General features: G+C 36.6%; 1 protein-coding gene across 1 annotated transcript in view; it reads left to right on the forward strand.

Annotated features, from left to right (window-relative positions):
• The window catches only part of LOC114648052 (cytochrome P450 2B4-like), a 34,838-nt gene extending 11,648 nt beyond the window's left edge, over window positions 1-23,190 (forward strand). The window contains exons 5-10 of the mRNA XM_028796851.2: window positions 4,202-4,362; window positions 4,473-4,649; window positions 7,513-7,654; window positions 11,875-12,062; window positions 15,565-15,706; window positions 20,318-23,190. Of these exons, the coding sequence (XP_028652684.1) occupies window positions 4,202-4,362; window positions 4,473-4,649; window positions 7,513-7,654; window positions 11,875-12,062; window positions 15,565-15,706; window positions 20,318-20,505 (998 nt within the window). The 3' untranslated portion in view covers window positions 20,506-23,190. The remainder of the gene's footprint in view (window positions 1-4,201; window positions 4,363-4,472; window positions 4,650-7,512; window positions 7,655-11,874; window positions 12,063-15,564; window positions 15,707-20,317) is intronic.
• The last annotated feature ends 306 nt before the right edge of the window (window positions 23,191-23,496 follow it).

The raw sequence follows: 23,496 nt of genomic DNA on the forward strand, positions 1-23,496 counted from the left end.
GGAAGGTCAATCATCACCCCAAAAGCGGATAGTAGATGTCATGTAGTATATGTGTACCAAAAATCAGGTCAATAGGTCAAACGGTTTGCGAACTACAAGTGATTTAAAATCCTGGACAGACAAATGGACAGCCACATTAGCATATCGTATGTAAAGACAGATAATGTGTGTGTATGTGTATGCATGTAGATCTCTCACTAAGAGTGACTGATCAGCTTTTGCCAGGCGAAAAATAATATGAAGATGAGTGAGGTATTTAATAATATTTTAGCCTTTTTATGGCAGCATGTGTTTTATATGTCCTGAACAGAGGAAAGTTGTTTCACAGTGGAATTCTTTGCTGCATTCACTTCAGGGTCCAATGCTTGAAGGTCCTTAGCTTGAGCTGAAATTTCATGTTTTACAGCCAATGAGTGCAGTCTCTTCTGTGTAGCTTTGTTGAGTGCTGATGGAAACATTCAGGTTAAAACATTTTTCTGTCTTTTTGAGCATTTCACCATAATGTGTCAGATGAAACCTTTGCCTAACCACAGGCATTCTTTATCGCTTTATAGATGTGTCCATAACATGACTGACTGACCTAATTAATTTCCTAGAAAATGTCAGATTTTCCTCACTTACATTTTAGATGCTCAGTGATTGTAGATTAAGAAAAGGGTCACCACTCTTTCATATGTTTTAAGAAGTAACTAAAATAAATTAGCATTAGGAAAGCCATCAAAACCTTTTAAAGCTTTTTCTTTAGTATCTCTGAACTGAGTGGAACAACTCATGGCTGGAGTGCAACTTGAACCCCATGAATCTATCTACACTAAACACAAGATTGTGCAACACAGTACAAGCTAACAAGACATACTGTAGTGTTCTGAAAGTTGTTTAGTCCAATTCAGGAGGTGTGGAGTCTGTCTTGGCAGCATGAGTCTGAAGGCAGCAGCCAGCCCTCTTTGGTTTATCAGATAGTCACAAAATCCACACCCACATTAACACAGAGCTAGTTTAAAATTGCCAGTTAGCCTGACATGCTTCTCTTTATAATGTTGGAGATGAACTGAATACCTGGAGGAAAGCCTACACCAGGGGTGTGCAAAGTCATTCCTGGAGGGCCGCAGTGGCTGCGGGTTTTTGTTCCAACCCAGTTGTTTAATTAGAAAACAATCCTTACCAATAATTACATTTCATGGCTTGTTAGTGCTTTAACTCTGCTATGTCATTCTCAAATCCTAGATTTTTTTTTTCCATTCTAAAGATATCATCCAAATATTTTGAAGTGTAAAACGGATGGGTAATTCTCAGTCCTTCACTTTTTTCTCTTCTCTTTCGTTCCAAGTATTTAATTAAACCAAATAGTGCCTGATAAATACACACAGGCGTAAAGGGTAACAAGCAAAATGGATAACTGCTGGTTTCTTTTGTCATTTGCATCTTATTGCTAATAAGGAGCAATTACAAACCAAGAATGCAGCTGTTTAAGACTTAAATAAGCAATAAGGGTTCAAAATCTTAACGAGGGAGGTAACTAAAATGAAGCAGAAGTGTTTCTAGAGCAATTAGTGCTTCTTATTAAGCAATTGGGTTGGAACAAAAACCTGCAGCCACTGCGGCCCTCCAGGAATGACTTTGCACACCCCTGGCCTACACGGATACAAGGAGAATATGAATATGCTGAGCCAACATGAGTTTTCTATTTCATGCATCAGTTTCTTTAAACAATATATAGAATTTGTGTATATATAGAATTTCATTTAGAAAAGTATGAATAGGTTTTATTGTCAAAAGATTTTTTGGTAAAATATACCACTTGACAATTTCACAATACTGCACCCAAAAATGTGTTTTTTCAGATATATAATATATTACTGCATGCAATTTCTGATGATGGCTTTGAAAATAAAATTAATCTCAAGTTAGTATTTGTTTGACATCAATAAAAAAATTGATTAGAAAAAAAATGTTTTGATGCAGAATGGAGTTAACCTTTTCTGATGTAATAGGCATCCATATTGATCCAACACTGGGCAACAGCAAACAAAAAAATCTTCTTTTACCTATGTCACATAATCCACATGTCTAGTCATCCAGTCTTATGCTCATTATATCCCAAACACATGCTTTTAATAAAATATTATTAAATAAACCACTTTAAGAAAATGCTAGTTTTAACACTAGAATTACCAGAGCCTACGAAAAAACTCGTAAATCCGTCCCACCTTAAATCGCATCTTAAATCCGTTTGCACCTCTCCGCTAGAGTCCTTTGTCATCTAAATGTGCTGATAAACAAAAGCTACTAGCAGCCAGCTATTCCATCCCCCCACCGACTTAGAACGAATTTCTCCTAGCTCATGCCTTGCCTTGATTTGATTACAGTATCTGAGATTGAAGTGGAGTTTTAGAGTGGAAATAATATAGTGTTATTTGGAATACACGCATTTCATGTGTGTTCCGTTCCGTTCAGTAGTCTGTGCGAACACATTTATAAAACAGAAACGTTTTTCATATTCTAATAGTAAATGACAAAATGTAGGCATAAACTATATAACGTATGAAGCCTGAAGTCCATATATCAAAGAAACACTTTCACAAAAGGTACAAAGAAGAGAACACGTGCGCTGTTATTCAAAAATATAACTGCACAAAAAAAAAGCCGCGTTAGCATGCCACATTGACACTCTTACTGCAACCGCCGCGGTGGCGTAATGGTATCAGCTCCTGACTGGGAATCAGAGGGTGGCGAGTTCGATCCTGCACGGCTCCACTTCGAGAAGTGAACTGCTCTTATTCTTACAATTTCAGAATAACAACATAAATTTGATTTCAGTCTGTAACAGCCGGTGTAACTTATGAAACTGGTAAAGGTTAGCTTTTTTTTTTTTTTTTTTTTTAATTCACTTTTCATTCTCGCAGTCGCATTCAGAATCAATCCATACAACCCCATCTGACACAGCTGTTTTCACATAAATAAAAGTGCATTTTTATTCAAGAGTATAACCGAAGAATAAAGAAAGCAAGTTACAGTTGGTGATTGATACGACAGCTTGCGTGGTGCAATGCTAAGAACTGCTGATTTCAAGTGACGGTGAGATACGAAGAAGGCAGTTTCGCCAGCGTTTGTGTGTCAGAACCCTTTTGGGTTGGGGGCGGTAGTATGCATCGTGGTACACTGCAGACCTATAGCGCGTCTTTATGTCAGATGGGGTTGTATGGATTGATTCTGAATGCGACTGCGAGAATGAAAAGTGAATTAAAAAAAAAAAAGCTAACCTTTACCAGTTTCATAAGTTACACCGGCTGTTACAGACTGAAATCAAATTTATGTTGTTATTCTGAAATTGTAAGAATAAGAGCAGTTCACTTCTCGAAGTGGAGCCGTGCGGGATCGAACTCGCCACCCTCTGATTCCCAGTCAGGAGCTGATACCATTACGCCACCGCGGCGGTTGCAGTAAGAGTGTCAGTGTGGCATGCTAACGCGGCTTTTTTTTTGTGCAGTTATATTTTTGAATAACAGCGCACGTGTTCTCTTCTTTGTACCTTTTGTGAAAGTGTTTCTTTGATATATGGACTTCAGGCTTCATACGTTATATAGTTTATGCCTACATTTTGTAATTTACTATTAGAATATGAAAAACGTTTCTGTTTTAAAAATGTGTTTGCACAGACTACTGAACGGAACGGAACACACATGAAATGCGTGTATTCCAAATAACACTATATTATTTCCACTCTAAAACTCCACTTCAATCCCAGATACTGTAATCAAATCAAGGCAAGGCATGAGCTAGGAGAAATTCGTTCTAAGTCGGTGGGGGGATGGAATAGCTGGCTGCCAGTAGCTTTTGTTTATCAGCACATTTAGATGACAAAGGACTCTAGTGGAGAGGTGCAAACGGATTTAAGATGCGATTTAAGGTGGGACGGATTTACGAGTTTTTTCGTAGGCTCTGGTAATTCTAGTGTTAAACATAAATGTAATGTGCTGAGACACAAATAAGCATGGGATAAGTAACATATAAAACAGTATTATATTTAGATGAAGTATTACTTTAACAATCTTTGTAGAAAAGTGAGGATTTGAAGGATTTGCACAGTCCAAGTAGCCGCTTTCAATTTCAAATATTTTCCTGAAAGCCTTACTATATCTTTTTAAACCTGTATAGTTTCAAGAGCTGGTATTATGTCTGAACCACTATCTTTTCCCCAAAGGTACTCCGTGTGATCCCACCATCATTTTAAGTTGGGCCGTGTCAAATGTCATCTGCTCCCTTGTGTTTGGTCAGCGGTTTGATTACCAAGATAAAAATTTTATTGGCATGCTGTCTCTGTTTAATGAAAATCAGCGTTTGTTCAGCAGCCCTTTTGCAATGGTAAGAATGTCTGAATGTTCATTCATTGTTTAACTATGTCTACTGTATGTATATGAGACCTGAAACAATTGATTTTGACTACTTTTTCTCTTATTTTTTTTTGCTACCAGCTATATGGCATGTTTCCAATATTCACTAAAATAATACCAGGATTTTTCAACAAGATGCTAACGAATCTGAATGAAATTAAGCAATTTATTTCAGCAATGATTGACAGGCACCAAGCAACACTGATTAGCGACAACCCCAGGGATTTTATAGACAGCTTCCTCATCAAAATGAAACAGGTAATCCAATATCTAAGGATAAAGTAGGCCAGTGATCTGCTGGGGTTGAGATGAAGCCAAATTTTAATTAGAAGTCTTGGTTCAGCTATATGAACTTTAAATGATTTGAACTAAACTAGACAAGCTGGATTACCTTTATAGGTTTTGTTTTATAATGTGCTTCATGAACTTATTAATAATTTTCTCTGTTTGTAATCTTATAACAATTTCAAACCCTCTTAGAGACACCAGATAGGGCACAAGCCCATCACAGGGAAGCCAATGTAGAATCGACAGATACCATGCGTGTCATTGCATGAGACAGGAAAACTGGAGCATCTGAGGATAAACCTTCTTTGACTCTGAAAGAACACACTGTACAAATGACTCATGGTGTGATTGTCATACCCAAGCAGTTGGATAGATTAATAAAACTTTATTTGTCCCCAGAGGGAATTTGTTTTTTTACAGAAGGTCTTTAAATAAATACATACATACATACATAAATAGGTAGCTATGTACATAAATAAATATACGCACACTTTGGTCTGAACTCACACTACAATGAATATAATGATAAAAAATTCAAAAAAGAGAAAAGTTATGACTTGGTTGTCACAGTCCCAGTGAGGCATTATGCAAGTGTATTGCTGTTAGTATAAAGGAGCTCTAGTCTTGTTTCTTGATATGCTTCTGCTGAATAATTCATTGTCTGAAAGTCCTCATGATGTGAAGGATTTCACTTCCCACATTAAAGGAATGCAGTCTCCTAAGGGAAAAAGGCCCACTCTGCCCTTTCTTCCTCAATTCCTCTCTGTTCTGAGACTAGTCCAACCTGTCATTAATTTGGACCTCCAAGTACTTGTATGAGTGCACCATCTCTACATCCACTCCTTGAATAGTGACCAGACATAGAGGTTCTTTGGTGCGATGAAAGTCAATAACCAGTTCCTTGGTTTTGCTAATGTTAAGGTTCAGACAATTCTTTTTGCATCAAGAAACAAACCTTTCCACCTGACTCCTATACTCTGTCTCTTACCGTTTATCAAGACACCCCATGAGTGCACAATCATCTGAGAATCTGTGCAAGTGACATGACCTGTTGTTATATTTATAGTCTGATGTGAAGAAAGTGAAGAGTAAAGGAAACAGGACTGTTCCTTGTGGTACTCCAGAATTGCTGACATCCATATCAGAAACACAGTCCTTGAGTCTCACAAACTGCATTCTTCCTGACAGATAGTTCCTTATTATGTATCGGAAACACAAAGTGCCAATCAATACTCAACATCTGTCTTGGCTTAAAAAATGGGTGTATTTGGTATGTTTTTAAACTTTTCCTCTTTGCCCCATACTCTCTATTGTAAAGCGCCAGAGAAGACAATAGTTTTTTTAATTTATATTTTCCAAATTTATAAAAAGTAATTAACATTAGAACACAATTTAGCATGGCAAATGCATACATACCATGTTTGTGAAGAAATAACACATTGTAGCAGAAGATGACATTTTAGTGCTTCCATTGTGAGCAGGCAGGACTGAACTTGATTCTGGGATTAAGCAAACAGAAACAGGAAGGAACTTGTACAGCACTGGCAGAAACAAGATTTAATAAGTCAGTCCCACATAATAATCAGATGTCAAACACTTTATCTTCAATGACACAAATTGCTTTGAAAATCTGCATTTTAGTAGGACTAAGATAATCAATTTTAATTAGTCAGCTGTAAGAATTTTCAGAAGTTTCCATGTTGACTCTTGTGCTAGACATTTACATTTTGGGGCATGCCACTCTGCTGCCTACTGTAGTATGGAAGTCCACTTTTGTATATGAAGATTTTTTTCATGCATACAGAATAATGACAGTTAACACAACACTTACTACAGATCATGTTGAGCTACTGTATGGCCGATGGATAAAAACTCGCAAGTACTATATTGTTGATGACTTGAATTTGGATGGGAAGTTTTACTGAGTGTTGAAAATAGTGTATTATATTTTTGTTACGGTCTTAAAAAACAAATTAGGGAAAAGGAGCAGTTGATGCTTCTTAGATTTTCTAAATGGTTTTTTCTTTCAGCTCTTTGTTGCAATGCGTTTTATTACCTTTGGTGGGTCATTTTAAACAAACTGAACTTTTCTATCCTTGTGTCTGGAAACACAATCAACCTGATAAAATAATTGAAAAGAATTGCCTTTGCTAAGTAGTTGTCTTCAAAGAAACATCAATATATGGATGTAAAGCAATGCCTTCATTTAATGGGATTTTTTGACTATTTGACATTCTTATTAATTGTCACCATGCATTTCTATTTCTGGGGAGTCAGTCCACTTAACAAATTTCAGGAACTAATGTTATTTTTTGTTAATGAAATAATGTCTTAAATAAACTGCACATAAAATACCAGACATTAACAATGTAAAGTAACAAAGAAACAAGTAGGCAAGTGGTTTTGGCATATGACCTGAGCAGTGTTGTATGTGCTTCATAAAGATAGGTTTATTAGTCTGAGCATGTCCAAGTCCAATACGGCTTGGTTGCTTTTTTGTTTATTTACATATTTTCCCTGAGTCTTTGTGGTTTTGTCTTCAAATACTTCAGTTTTCTGTAAAAACAAATAAGTTACATAGGTAATTACTGAATCCAAATGTTCAGTGTTGGTGTGTGCTTAAGTGAGCCTTGGGATGGATTCCTGTCCCATAGTGGGTTTTCTTCCACCTATTGCCCAATTCTGCCCACAATCACCCCCCACCCCCCCCCCCCCCCCCCCCGAAACCACCCTGTGTTATATTAATTTTTATTCAATAAGAAATTATTTGAAAATAATGAACAGTCATCTTCAATTGATAAAATGTTGATTTATTTTTCTCATCCTATTTAAGGAAAGTGACAATCCAGACACAGAATTTCACTTTGACAACTTACACATGACAGTTTTAAATCTCTTTACGGCGGGGACGGATAGCACCAGCACCACACTGCGATATGGACTGCTGATCCTCATGAAATACCCACACATCCAGGGTAAGGTGTTTTCAAAACGCAAAGGACACTTATGAAGAAAACCTCTTGAAATGTTTCTACACTGCAATCAGCAGTAAAATGTGAATTTTGTTTCCAGGCAAATACCAATAAGTTAACAAATGATAATTACCAATATTCTTACTTATAAAACAGGCATTGAAAATTACATGATTAAGGTTCCATATGCTGCAACAAAATTAAAAACATTTGTCAAAAGAACAAGTACAGGTTCGTAGGATATAGTGCCTATAAAGGTATTCTCCTCTTTGGATGTTTTCAGATTTTACTGTTATACAACTTTAGATCAAAGTGAATTTTATTCAGCTTTTTTGGCACTGCTCAATACAAAGACTCTTTTATGTCAAATTGAACATGTTCCTGGACAATGGTCTATATTTATTATAAATATAAAACAGTAATATTTATAACAATAGTATTTGCCTCCTTTATATGACACCTCAAAATCATCACTGGTGCAGCTAATTGGATTTAGTCATAAAGTGGTATTCATGATGACACTTTGTAGTCTTTCGATGCTAATCCTAATGCTTCACCACAAAGATAATAATATAATATTCAAAGAAGAAGAAAAACGCAAGGTAGGATATGGCGCTGAGTTGTACTTAATTATTTCAATTTCACAATAACAAGAATAATGCTGTAATGAGCACCAAGATGAAAAGTCCAAGAGATGCACAAGCTCACACTGAATGAGTGTTAAACCTGATAATGGACCTTTTTTTTTTTTTAATAATGAATGATCCACAGCCACACTTTCAGAAGAATCACTTTACTTCTGTTATGGTCATGGGAAATGCCTCGTAAAATAATAGTTACTTAAACTACCCACAATGCTGTTACTAAAGATTATACTCACTTTTCTAGTGTTCCCAATTGTCTTCCACTGTTCCGTGCCATTGCTCTCTCCATGATCCTCCCTCATCTTTTGAAAGACTATCTGTCCAATTCCCCCGGAGTCTTAGCCGGCCATCTTGAACCTTCTAGGCTTGTAAACTTCTAGCGCAAATGTTCTGGGTTTCATGGAATGCAGATATCATCATACCTGTGTGACATCGTGCCGTTATTCACCCATCCATCCCCAGTTATCTTCAAAGTAGTATGATGGCTACTGCAGTACAATTTCCATCCATGGCAACCTGTGTGTTGATACTGTAATATTTCTTAGAATTCATATACTATATGTGTGCTCATCCACACTTGGGGCAATCATCTTTATGTGTATGCTGATTTGCATGAATCCACCTTGCTTTAACATTACCTTAAGTTGAGCTTTGGACAAATCCATGAACCTGTGTATTACCTCTTGCATTGTGTGTTCAACGTTTGGTGCAGAATTCACAAAATGGTTGATTGCGACATATCTAAATCATTGCTATTGCAAAGTAACATTTTACACATAGCTTTACCAACACTTTCATTTAATCAAACAGCGCATGTCTTCTTCGCTAAAAACAAAATTTAATATGAAAATAGTTCTAACTCTGTTAAATCTATCTTTTTACAAGTTCATCGTTGTCCAGCATTTCCATAAAATTCCACTTTTCCTGAGATGTGCCTGCAGATGGACCAGATTTGCAACACTGAGATTTCTGAGCCAGTTAGGACTTTTTTTCCTATGGGCACAGATCTCAATCCAATTGAGAAATTGTAGTTGAACTTGTAAAAGGCTGTTCACTAATGATTCCCATGTAGCCTGACAGATCTTGAAAGGCTTTGGGGAAAAACTGAAGTATCCAGATGTGCGGTTATTGCTACCAAATGTGCATTTGACTTGGGGTGAATACTTATTTAATCAATTACTTTGTTTTATATTTGTCATAAAAGTATACTACTTTGCAGAAATCTGTTATCACTTGGACATTTAAGAGTCTTTTTCTCTTGATTAGTATAAAAAAAGTCAAATTAAATTGACCGTGAAATAAAATGTGAACACTTCCACTGGGGTGAATATTCTTTATACTGTAGAACTCTCATGAGATATATCTTTATCAATCAGTCCATTTTAAGAATTAGATTTTTTTTTTTATTATTATTATTAGAGGTTCAGGGACATCTAAAGTGAATCCCATCTTTATTGAGTAAGACACCAGTCCATTATAGGGTCACTGATTCATGCAGCTACACTAATAAAATATTTCTTTAAGATGTGGCAGGACAGAGGAGAACTCAGAAAGAAGTAAAATGAATATGGAGAAAACAGGTACAGTCAATAAATAAGACAGTGATCAGGCTGAGAGATTAACCTGTGTCCTAGCTGCAGCCTTAAATATCTAGATATCTCTATTTTTTCCTGTACCTATTCTATCAATGGATCAGAAACAGCTGAAATCCAACTGGAACTTGTCGATGTGCGTTTCTTGGAGTGCAACTTACTTTTCAAATATTTTGTTTCATGTTAGAATTGTAAGGTCACTTTATTTATTGATCATCTGTTTTCTGAATCCACTCATCCAGTTATTGATTAATAGATGGTAAAGTCTATAACAGAAGCATTATGAGAAAGGCAAGTATGATTTCTTTCTCTAGCACAGTACACTCTTGAGCACACCCTGACTTGCATGTACTGGGTTTCCAAAACATGTAATGTAAACATTTTTGGATAGCACAAGAAAATCTAGTAAACTTCAAACAGTTGGTTATTGGCATGAGAATTAATTCCTGAAGGTGAACGTCAACCGTGTTAACCACTGCATCACCGCTTTGCCCTTACATTTACACAAACAGCACATACACACACTTATATTTATGTAGAGTGTGACTGCAGACACATAAGAAACCAAATTTAGGTTGTGTGATATTTAGAAGAAGCAATTTTAAATTCTGTTCAGTTTTATTCAGTTTTATCACTATACCTTAGAATACAATGAATAAAATTTACTGTTAGTGCCACTATTTCAGCAAAAATAATAAAACATAAAAGACACACATTACCAGAGAATTATAGTGGCAATTAAATATAAATATGTACCCAGTTATATAGTTATATTTTTTTTTCCAATTTTAAGCTTCAGGTATCACAGCAATCTACACAATAAGACTGGGAAAACACATTTGTGGTATATAATAACAAAATGTGGATACATCATTTTGTCTAGCTCTGTGTAAGTCTTTGTAAAATGGGGTTTTATGATTCAACCAATGTCAACAATAATCAAGGTAAGAATGATTCAAATTTAAAATGTTTATTCCTATGAAAACCATTAATTTGATATTTTCGTAATTATTAAACTATCAGACAAAAGCAAAATGTGTTGAACACTTCTCGGTTTGTTGCAGTTTTGGCTTGATTGACACAATATGAGGAGATTCTCTTTCCATTCAAAGTGGAAGTGTAGCGTCCTCGGGGAAAATGTGCACACTGTAACCAAATATGACAAGCTGGTATGGCCAAGAATTTATACTTAGTGATTTCTGCTGTGATTTTTATACATGGTGAATTACAAATTCGGTAGTTAGCCTTCAGGCGCTCCTGTCATAAGACACTGAAAAGATCATCCTATTTTGTAATGTGCTGGAGTACTTGATTTTATGCAATCATGGCTGCAAATTGCTTTTTTTTTCTTTTAAAAGCTCTTTCTTTACATTGGTATTATGTAAGTCAAAATGAACCCCAACACTTAAAGAGGGAAAGAGCATTTAATGTAGTAATCTATCTATCTATCTGTGTGAGTTGGGAAACACATTTTTTTTATTTAGGTATCTATATAATGCATCACTTCTGCATTCCCACAAATGGCTTGCATCAAAGTTGACATAGCACCAGAAATTCCTGTTCATGTGTATGGCACAAGGAAAAAAAAATCCTAATGCTTGCCCTTAACATATTGACATACCACATCAAAAAGCATTTCAATCACAAAGTTTCTTTTTTCTCCCAACCTCTAACCCTCTCTATGTCTAGCAGCAGCCACTTGAATGTGCAATGTTTCTTTTAAAGCATTTCTTCTAAAATGACAAGCCAGAAAATAGGGAAGAATGCCAAATGCAAAATCTGTGTAAAGTAATTTTATTGTGTGAGTGAGAACTCCAAATTGCATGGTTAAGAAGTAGATTTTTAATGTGTTGGGACAACTCTTGCAAGTATGCGGACAACAGAATGCAATGAAAACTATGGAGCACTCATCTTATTTATTAATTTAATTATTCAGTGAACCTGAGCTTCCGATTGTATGCTACTCTTCTTGTTTCTTTCAATTTAGAAAAGGTCCAGAAGGAGATTGACTCTGTGATTGGACAAGACCGTGCCCCAGCCATGGAGGACCGGAGGAAGATGCCCTACACTGATGCCGTACTGCATGAAATTCAGAGATTCATTGATTTCGTACCTTTAAATATTTTTCATATGACGACAAAGGACACCATCTTCAGGGGCTACTTCATTCCAGCGGTAAGGCTCAACCTATACTTCAAATTAATGTTCTGCACACCTTTGAAAACTTTCCTATTAAAATACACTTTCAATGAATCAAGTAAGCTTCAAAGCTCATCTTTCTTGCATCACTTTTTATATCATTGATTTTTTGCATTCAATCACCTTAAGAACATCCATCCATTCATTATCCAACCCGCTATATCCATATACAGGGTCATGGGGGACTGACCTTAAGAACAACGCTTTTAAAACTATTAGAAAATGGCATAGTGGTGCATGGTTAGTCCTGCTGCCTCAAGGATTCAGCATTCTAGGATTGAATCCCATGCTAGGTTGCTGTCTTTGTAGAGTACTAATGTTCTTTTTGTGTTTGTGTATGTATATATGTATCCACTTTAATAAAAGGGCAAGCATACTGTATGTGTGTCTACCCAGTTGCTATGTCTTTGTTATCTAACTTTTACATTTTATTTGCTTTTATGAATCCCTTACTAAATCCACCTTAATAAAAGGACAATTGTGCGTGTGCGTGTGTGTGCGTGTGTGTGTGTGTGTGTATCCATCCATGTGCTATTTTTCCGTTATATGCCTTATGCTATGGGATTCCTAAAAGCAGTGCCATGTGTTTAAATGAACAATGCAGTGCATTTAATTACTATATGCATTACAAATTACTTAAAAATGAATTGCATTGCCAACTTTAGTTCTGAATACACTCCGGTGTATGTTGATTGCTTAGATTTCAACTCGTCTTAGATGGGTATCACAGCTAGTATGTATTTGAATCTGCTATATAGTAAAATTCTATGGACTGTGTGTCCAGCCCCTCTGAGAAATCTGATTGGTCAGTATGGCTTTGGTCTGATTGGTCAGTTTGGATTTGGTGATATAAAAGAGGAAGTGGAAGTACGATGTGCACAAGGAGGAGTAAAAGTTTACGAGGCACACCAAGATTGTTGCCTTCAAAGACAGCAAGTATAAAACCAGACAGGAGGTGAAAAAGTCATGAGAAGCAGCACATGTGAATACTGAGGAAAGGTGCTGATGGTGCACAGAATATTGTTTTAATTATTCTATTACCTGTCTTTGAGAGGTACCATGGCTGCATATAGTTTTTCTTCAAATTTAATCAGTTGAAATACAGTGAATTACCTAAAATGGTTAAAAGTTAAGCAGTAAACTTCCAGAGGTTTAAATTTAAAGTTTAGGTTAGCAAAAACTGAAAAAAGGAAATATCGGAATACCAGTAACAGCGGTGAATACACTTGACTTATAGTTTTCATCCTCTTTCTCTGTACGTTTAGCATTCGTTTGCTCAGAGGTTATGCGCTTGTGGCTTCATAAGCAGCTCTTGTTTTCTTCACTCTAGCGGCCTGCTTCTTCTCTTCTTCCATCAGCATCTTTTCGCGTTGAAACTGATTAAGTCAGTTTTTTGTCTTACAATTAGTACGTTTTCTTCATTTTTCACTTAAGCTGGCACTTAAATGTTCAATCTGCCTCAAGAATGATTTAAGATATGAAGAGGTAGAGGAAGTGACGGCGAAGGTGGTATGGATGAGATCAGCGCCCATACGCATTCACCGCATGGCCACCCTGCTGCACACTGCCAAGAGTTGATTCTACGATAAAATAAAAATATAAAGAGGAATAAAAATCATCACCTCGAAAGCAGACAGTAGAGGTCACGTAGTATATGGGCACCAAATTTCAGGTCAATAAGTTAGATGGTTTGCAAGCTACAGTTGATTTAAAATTCTGGACAGACAAATGGACAGCCACCGTAGTGTATTATATACTGTAAGAAGATTACAAAGGGGCCTTCTTCAGGAAACAACTAATAGGTTAAAAAAAATAGGTGAATTAAGCCTTGCAAGTTGAAGAAAACAATTTGCACTGGTATCCCAACTTGTGTTGATTACGTAAAACAAACTTAAAACAGACTTGGAACAGACTGTGTTACTACACCCTCTGAAGTACTACTTGGACAATAGTCCAGTGTAGAAAGTTATAAATTCCAGTGATAATGGCAAGAAAACAGCAGCTAACAAATTAAGTGAGACAAAGCATTATTACCATTTGAAGTGTAGGCTTTTCATTTTGAGAAATTGCAAAAAAAAATCAAAGTGTCATTAAGTACAATGGTGTCCTACACAACCCAAAGGCAATTGGAAACTGGAAGAAACTCTGATTAGAAGAGGTCTGGCAGAGACAAAGTCGCAACCCAATCAGAAGACAAGTTTCTCAGGGTCACAAACTTGCATGATCACAGGCGCCTCACAGCACAACAGCTTAAAGCACAGCGTAACAGTGGTTGGAAAAAAAAGAAGCCTCAGTTTCTACTGTGAAGAGGAGACTTTGCGCTGCAGGTTTGACAGGGCAAGTGGCAGTAAAAATGCCATTCCTAAAAGGACAAAATAGGGCCTTAAAATATACCGGCTGTGGACTAATGCAGACTGAAAGAAAGTCTTATAGACCGATGAATCAAAATTTGAAATCTTCAGTTCATCACGCAGAGGAGAAAGTGTGGTGGTGTGGGGTTCATTTGCCGAGGCAGAGTTGATGACTTGCACAGAGTGACTGGCATTCTGAATCACAAGGGTTACCACAGTTTGCCTTTTATGTCATCAAAAGGTGGCTACTTTGATGAATCAAAAATTTGAATAAAATTTTGTACACTTAATGATACCTTGTCTTTTTTAATTTGCCATTGTTTATTTGTTCTATGCCTTGATTTCATGAAACATTAAGACATTAAACTGAGAGCATTTCCATAAAAACTGAGGTGTTCTAAAAAGTGTGTGTGTGTGTAATAAATATTTGTTTTGTTTTTTTTGTCGGTACATTAGTTCTGTCCTTAAATCCTATAAGTGTGTTTGCTATGTTAATATATGGCTCAACATAGACCCCGTATGAACGTCAGTGTGGGTGTGCACTTAAGTGAAGCTTGTGCTTTCCTGTCTTCTTATCTTATTTTACATTAAAGGGTATCTTGTGATGGGGAAGTATGTGGAAGATGCTTTATAAAATGAAGAATAAGCTTTGGTAAGAAATGTTAGTAATCATTTTAGGTATATATTTATCAACAATGTTGTAGATGATTTGTATTGACGTGGTTTCCACTCTGTGGCTTAAGGGTTGGAACTGTTCCTTCAGGTTGTTGGTTTGAGAAACAGCCTGCTGACTGCGTGTGTGTGTGTGTGTGTGTGTGTGTGTGTGTGTGTGTGTCTGTAATGCTATCACGTTCTTCTTCTATCTGCATACATTTGCTTTGTGTTCTTTGGTTTCCTTCACATCCCAAGCATGTGATTGTTTCCATTAAAGGCCTAGGATGGACATCCTATGAGGGATTGAGACCAGTGTAGTGATTTGAAGTGATGAGGGATGTACTTCTTCTCCCAGTTCCCTTGTTAATGGATAAAATAAATGTAGGTGCGGAACATGAATTAGCAGATGAATTGTATTTTTAAAACCATCCATTCATATTTATATTCTTGTGTCCTTTCTGTTGGTGATGCAGGGTACAATGGTGGTCCCGCTACTTTACTCAGTACTGTATGACGAGACGAAGTGGGCAACCCCTCACTCCTTCAACCCTGATCACTTCCTGGATGATAATGGCGGCTTCAAACTGAACCCAGCTTTCATGGCCTTTTCTGCAGGTACAAAAGCTTTAAATAAAGAGATCAGCTGTTTTCAGCACTGCTGCAAATTAGGAAACAGGAATGTGTTACTCAAGTCTGGTTTGATTTGGTTTCCTTGGACAAACTTGAAAATGTTTCTTTCAGGGTAAAATGCAATGAATATAAGTGCTGCTTCATTATGGAAATGTTATATTAAAATTTTCAAAAATTCAAATCAAGCAATTCAGTTTGTGTTGAATAATGAACAGAAATCATAGGAGTAGCTTATTTCATCAAAATGGTTTCTAACCTTTTTTAAATGTTAAATGGCAAACAATAATCGGTCATCATTATAAAATGTGATTAAGGTGTAAAAGTTTAATATCATATCTCAATAAATGATGATGGAACATAACTGTAGATTTAGAAACTGTGCCCAACTGTTTGCTGTTTTCAGAAAGCATGGAGGAACAGGATGATGTCTGTCCTTCCTGTTGTTGAGTAGCAATATTGTGTACTATTTTCACTACCATTTTCCTTTACATTGTTTGCATGCAACATTTCTGTCAAAATAGAATTAGGCAATCTGTTTCCAGTAGTGGTATAGTGTTGTACCGTGTTAGCCATTATGGATGCAGTGAGAAGTCAAGCAAAATTACACCTTTTATTGTCTAGAAGAGAACAACAGAAGGTTATTCTTTAACCAAGTGTTCACATTATTTCTGATAAAGACAACCAGAGTTTGAATCTCTTAAACAATTGAAACCTATATAGAATTTTCATGTTCCCTCAATCAGTGCATTTACATGCGCTTCAATAACTTGGTTATTCACAGAGACCTGATTTCTAAAATTTCATGTAAACCCTTATTCTGGGTAGAGAAATTGGGCTATTGGCTGCTGAGAAACCTGGTTAACAGAGGTAGATTTCTCTGCACATATCCCAATTATGTGGCCACGTGAACCTATTACCGGGTTATTGTTAAGGATTTTGTAGTCTATACATGTCAATTGCAGTCTGTTCACATGCATTTTGCTTTGCAAACTATTTCAGCAGCATGTACAGGTAGCATTTTCAAAATAGATTATTTCAGCCAGGAGAAGGAATAATGTAATATCTCAAACAGTTTCTTCTGTAAATTTGTCTCTATACTTTAGAATTTGCTACATTTATTTTGATAAGCTCAAAGTACAGTGCTAAGCTCAGCAGCACAATCTCGGGAGCAGTAGGGTAACATGGTGAAAAGTAAGCATAGATTACTTTTTTTTTTTTTTTTTAAAGTAGTGAGTATCCTTACGGAATACTTGTAAAACTACTGTAGCTGCATTGTTATTATTCCAGCAGGACTGGGAGTAAGGCAAGAAGTACATGTACTGGGTCCTGTGTTATGCTCGGCTGTGCAACTGATCTCTTCAGAGTGTGCTGAATGCATTCCAGTAATAGAAACCTGTAAATTAACCATCATTTTGAATAAACATATTTTTAAATCACAAGAAAATTATCATAGGCGTCATGCTAATTTTCATATTTATAGTGGCCAATGATGACGTTTAACTGTTCTTTTTTTTCCGCTGTTTAATGATGTGGGGTCATTTTGACAAAGGACAACTCCAGAAGATTACTAGCACATGTAAACACAGATATTTAAGAAACCAGGTTTCTGCCTTAATCATCCAGTGATGTGTGGGCATGTACTGTAAATGCACCGACTGTCTTATTGGGTTCTACACTTTGCTTCAGCAACACTAGACTAAGACTACGACTCTTTATTGTCATTCAAGATACGTACAAGCTACTAATGTGTGGCAACTCCTATGCAGCTAGCCAGAGTTAGGTATCACATTAAGAAGAAATAACAATATAAATTATAATACAATAGGATGAACAGAAATAATACAGTAGAATAATTTAATAAATAATAGTAAACATTGCATATTGCTATATAATATAATGTAGCAGTGGTAAGTAAAAATATAATGATCTATGAAGCCCATTCAAGTTTATTCCACAGTCTACTAACTTTACTCTTATTTAAAAACACAGGAAAAATGTACAGGAAGTAAAACCAGATTTTGATGTTGATAGAAGATTGGGGGTTAGAGAGTATTATTGACAGGAGGTTAAGGGGTATTAATGAGTGTCGGAAAGGTGAGAGGAGATGCCCTGCAATAGAAACTGTTTTTTATTCTGTTTGTATGTGCTTTGATGGCCCTGGTGCCATCTCTCAGATGGCAAAGTGACAAAAGCATGATGACCAGAGTAAGTTGCATCTTTGCTTATGCTGGTTGCCTTCTTCTGTAATCGCAGAGCATATACATTGCCCAGGTTTGGTAATTTTGTTCCAGTAAGCGACTGAGCTGCTTTCACTGCTTGCTCTCTGGTGCGTACCACTCAGTAGCTCAATAGAAGAGCATACTCTGTATAGTGCAGCAGTAGGTTTATCAGCAGTTGGGCCTTTTCCAGTTTTGTCATGAAAAAAGCCATTTGTCAGGCTTTACTTGGATGTGCATAGTAAGTTTAACCATTTTTGATGGATGTCCAATGTTACACAATAGATAGTACTAAGAAGAAAATGTAACATTTTGCAAAAGCAAAAAAAAATAAAATAAAATAACAACAACCTCTATAAATACACACCAAAATTGCTAAAAAGAAAAAAGCTGACTTGGCTAGAGATAAAGTCTCAGTGAGGCTTTATAAAATCATATATCTATTAATATGAAGGAGCTCACCTGCTGTTTTTTTACACATTTATGCTGAATTCTTTGGCTTTTAGCACTCCACGCCATGCTAGTATGTCATAGAGAGGATGTGCAGTATTGTTCATAATGGCCGTCAGTTTTTTCTTCCTTTCCTCCTCCACTACCTCCAATAAGTAGAGCTTGTATTCCATAACCATGCCTGTCTTTTTATTAGCTTGTTAATTCAGTGGTTCTCTCTTGAAGAGATGTTACCAGTCGAGCACACCACAGCACAAAAAAATCTCACTGTCCATCACAGAGTTGTAAAACATGTAAAGGATGTCACTTCCCACATTATAGGAATGTAGTCTCCTAGTAAAAGAGGGTCTGCTCTGTTCTATCTTATGTTGTAGTTCCTCTGTGTTATGGGACCAGTCCAACTTTCCACTGATGAAGAACACAAGTATTTGTAACAGTGCACCACCTCTACATCCACTCCTTGAATAGTGACCAGACATAGAGACTGTTTGGTGTGGCGAAAGTCAAAAATCGGTTTCTTGGTTTTGCTGCATACAGTTCTTTCTGTACCAAGAAACAAAGTTGTCCACTTGACTCCTATACTCTGTCTCATCCCTCTTATCAAGAAAGGGACATCCTGAGCAAATTCCTCTGCTTAGGCTACCTAGCAATTTTAAAGTGACCCAGTATGTTAGTGCCCTCGACAAAAGGCTTGCACTGTGTCCTTGTACCTAATCTTGCCAGGATAGACTTTAATAAGTGGGACTTTGATTTAGATTGAGAGGGTTTAAAAATGTCATTTTAGTTGGATAGAAGATGCTGAACCATTTACTTGAGATATTTACAGTAAAGATCTATGTATGTATGCTGTACTTTTACATTAGAGTTCTTTGAGGCAACAAGGCAATCGCCAGAAGCAGAACTTTGGTCAAGGCAGCATTTTTATGAGTATAACAATAAGAGTTTCATACATATGCAGTGCCTAATTAATATACTGCCTTTAAAAGTATAAGACATGTTTCTGTTTCAAAGGTTTTAAATACCTCAGAACTTCAATTCTCATCAGTTCACTGCATTGCAAGCTTCTGAGCACCAAACCAGTGCACACACATGTGTAAGTCACATATCAGTAACTGACTTTTCCGGTTCATTTTTCTGCTTTTTCACATGATGAATTGTTTGGCATTTTGTTAATTTCTGAAATCATAAGGTGTCAGCTATAGGTATAATGTTTGTTAAATATCTTTCAAGTTTAAAAATTGTGTGTTTAGTTAAAATGGGCAGGTGTCTCTTAGCTGGTTGGACAGAGTTTTGAAACTGCCAGGGTATTTACAGTAGGGAAGCAGACAGGAGCAATGATACTGCAGAGTTTTGTTTCGCATTCACTTTCGCAATCGCAAACCTCAATAAAAGTATATTATTGAGTCAAAAAGAAGCCATAAAGAACTTATACATTTGTATTGGTTTCGATGCTTGTTTTGTGTGTTTTATTAATTTTGATTTGTTTTCCAGACATTGTCATTGTTTTGCCCATGTTTACAAGGATGCACTATTGTGGGAGTATTGTATTATGAATCCTGAAGTGCAACACATTTTATATGTGGATTAAGTGTACAGATTCATACAAAAAGGGGTTGGGAGGGCAAAAATGTGCCTTGCCTCAGGTGCCATTATTTAACGTGCCGGCCCTGATGCTCTGTGCTGTTTAGCAGTTATACATTTAGAAGGACCACACAAAGGAGTTCAATGCCAGTTTTCTTTACATCTTTTCCCCAAAAATTCTTGCCACCTAGGATACACTGCTGTACAGTCAAAAGATGTCCTATGAACTCTGTATAAACACATTCTCCGCAGAACTTTTTGTGTATCTCGAATAGCACACTGACTACATTACATTTTCTTTATATCGAGTGTGTATTATTAATTGACATATCATTACTTTATATTGCAGGAAAACGCATCTGTGCAGGTGAAGGCCTGGCCAAGATGGAGCTCTTCTTGTTTTTCACCACCCTCCTGCAAAACTTCACATTTCGCCCAACAGAAGATCCTGCCAATATCAGCTTGTTGCCACATTCTCAGTCTTTTTTTAAAACTCCCAAGCCATACAAGTTTATGGCCATCCCACGAGAGAAATGACATCTGTGCATCAAGTTGCTTAAAATAAAATAAAAGAAAGGAACAGAAAAGCAAGTACTCACATATTAAATGTTTTTAACATCTTAACCTTTCATACTACTACTACCACTACCACAGCTTGTTTTGTAATTTTGTAAGTTTCTTTGTATTAATCACTTAATAAATAAACAAGTAATAGTTTTTACTATGGTAGGTTCTATATGAAATGTATTCATGTATGAACATTTGGAAGGCTCAAAAGAAACATTCAAGATTACCATTTTATAGATTTTATATCAAATTTTAATACAATTCAGCACCACATTTAGTTGATAAACTGATTGATCAATTCTGTTTAGATTTAAAACTGGGTTAGGTGGATTCTGAACAAAACACTAAGAGTGAGTGTAAATGGCTGTTTTTCTGGTAGCCTAAATGTATCTGTTGGTACCCCACAGGGGTGCTGCCCATCACTTCTTTTGCTTATCTTATATACAAAGGGCTGCAGGAGTTCACTCAAGGACAGACATAACCTGAAATTTGCACACAACTCCATCACAGTGAGATTTCTAGAAAATAAGGAGGACAGCCATGGCCTATTGTTGAGGAGTTCATTTAATGGTAAAATTGTTTCTTTTTATTGATTAAAATTTCTGACACAATGGACATGGTTATAGATATTTAAAGGGAAGACAGTGGTGATGGTGGAGCATATCAAGTGACCATTATTGATAATAGACTAAACTTTGATCTTTACACAGAACAAAGAAAGGGCAGACATGTTTTTTTTCTTTCTTAGGAAACTCAATTGTTTTAAAGTGGACAAAGCCATAATATCTTATTTTACCAGTCTTTTGTTAAATTTATTGTCACATTTGCTATTATTTGTTGGTTTGGCAACCTCAGCATGAAGGCTATACATCAATCAGCCACAACGGTAAAACCACTAACATGTGACGTAAATAACATTAATTATGTTGCAGTGGCACCTATCAAGGGGTGGGATATATTAAGCAGCAAATAAACAGTCAGTCCTTGAAGGTGATGTGTTGGAAGCAGGAAAAATGGGCAAGCGTAAGGATCTGAGTGACTTTGACTAGGGCCTAACTGTGATGGGTTAAATGACTGGGTTAAAGCAACTCCAAAATGGCAGGTCTTCTGAGATGTTCCCAATATGCAGTGGTCGGTACCTACCAAAATTAGTTTAAAGAAGGACAACTGATATACTATCAACAAGAACATGGGTGCCCAAAGCTCATTAATGTGCAGGGGGAGTGAAGGGTAGCCCATCTGCTCTGATCCCACAGTAGCACAAATTGCCGAAAAACATAATGCTATCCATGAGAGAAAGATGTCAAAACACACAGTGCCAAATTGCTGTATATGAGGCTGCTTAGCCACAGACTAGTCAGAGTACCTATGATGACCACTGTCCACTGACAAAAACACCTAACATGAGCATCAGAACTGTCTTATAGAACAATGGAAGTAGGTGGCCTGGTCTGTTTCCTTTGAGATCATGTGGACAGCAGGGTACATGTACGTCAGTTACCTGTGCATTATGGGAAAAAGGCAAGCCAACAGAAGCAGTGTGATGCTCTGGACAATATTCTGATGGGAAACCATGGGTCCTGGCATTCATGGGAATGTTACTTTAACATGTACCACCTACCTAAAGATTTTTGCAGACCACGTATATCGTTTCATGTCATTCATATTCCCTGATAGCAGTGGCCTCTTTCAACCGGATAATGTGCCCTTCCACGCTACACACATTGTTCAGGAATGGTTTGAGGAACATGACATAGGTTCTAGCTTGTTGACTTGACCTCCAGATTCCCTAGATCTCAATCCTATCAAGCATCTGTAGGATGTGCCGGGAAAACAAGTTTATCCATGGATGCTCAGCCTCACAACTTGCAGGACCTGAAGCATCTGCTGCTAAAGTCTTGGTGCCATATACTACAGGACAACAACAACATTTATTTATATAGCACATTTTCATACAAATAATGTAGCTCAAAGTGGACACCTTCACCTTTTGTATAGTCCATGCCTCGATGAATTAGAACTGTTTTGGAGGACCTACACAATATTAGGCAGGTGATTTTAATGTTGTAGCTGATCTGTGTAAATCGTCTTAACCACATTGTTCAAATTAGCAATAAAATTATTGGTCTGCAGTTAAACTTTGTCATTGAGCTGTATTACAAACAGCTTAGAAAGAAGGCTGACCCAATTCTGTCTGTCAATCGCCATCCTTTTCTCTTTTAATTTTACTTGTTGCCATTAGGCTGCAGATTTAGGTTTCTGAGGGTAATGAGCAAGAGACTGAAGAATTGTTTTATTCTCCGAGCTATAAGCATTTTGAATTCTGTTAATTGTAGGGAGCCTGCTAAATTCTGAATTATTATTTTTTGTACTGTTAAAGGTAACTATTATTATTTGTACTAATGTTGAGTGTGTGTACTTATGATAACACTAGTCTTTGCTTGTTTTGTTGTTATCTGTTTAACAGTGTCTTATGTTTCTGTACTACCATGCTGCAAACAAATTTCCCACTGGGATAATGAGGTCTACCTAACCATAACCTAACCTAATCATTAGTGGAAAGCTAAAACAAAAGAAAAAGAATTGTTGATTGGATTATCACCTCTTTGACTCGCCTCTTTATTAAAATGTCAATAAAAAGACTTTACAAAAGCATACTGTCTTATGACTTTTTTGGTCATCACCTGGTAGGCTTCTTGTGTCAATTTTAGGACATCATCATTGTTCACTTTTTCTATTACCAAGTGTCAGTATTACTGCATGTCATGTATCATTTGTCACTTCTTATTCCTCAAGTGTCACTACTCACCTGCAGTGCATTTCTTACTTCTGGCTTTTTATTTTCAGGTTTATTCACAATGTGTACTGACTGGACTAGGCAGAAGCAGTATGGACAGAGAAATGAAATCAAGAGACAGTTGTGGTAAAATAAACTTACAAAGGTCAAAAATATGTTTTAGG

This window comes from Erpetoichthys calabaricus, chromosome 1, assembly GCF_900747795.2.
Source record: "Erpetoichthys calabaricus chromosome 1, fErpCal1.3, whole genome shotgun sequence".
Taxonomy (NCBI): Eukaryota; Metazoa; Chordata; class Cladistia; order Polypteriformes; family Polypteridae; genus Erpetoichthys; species Erpetoichthys calabaricus.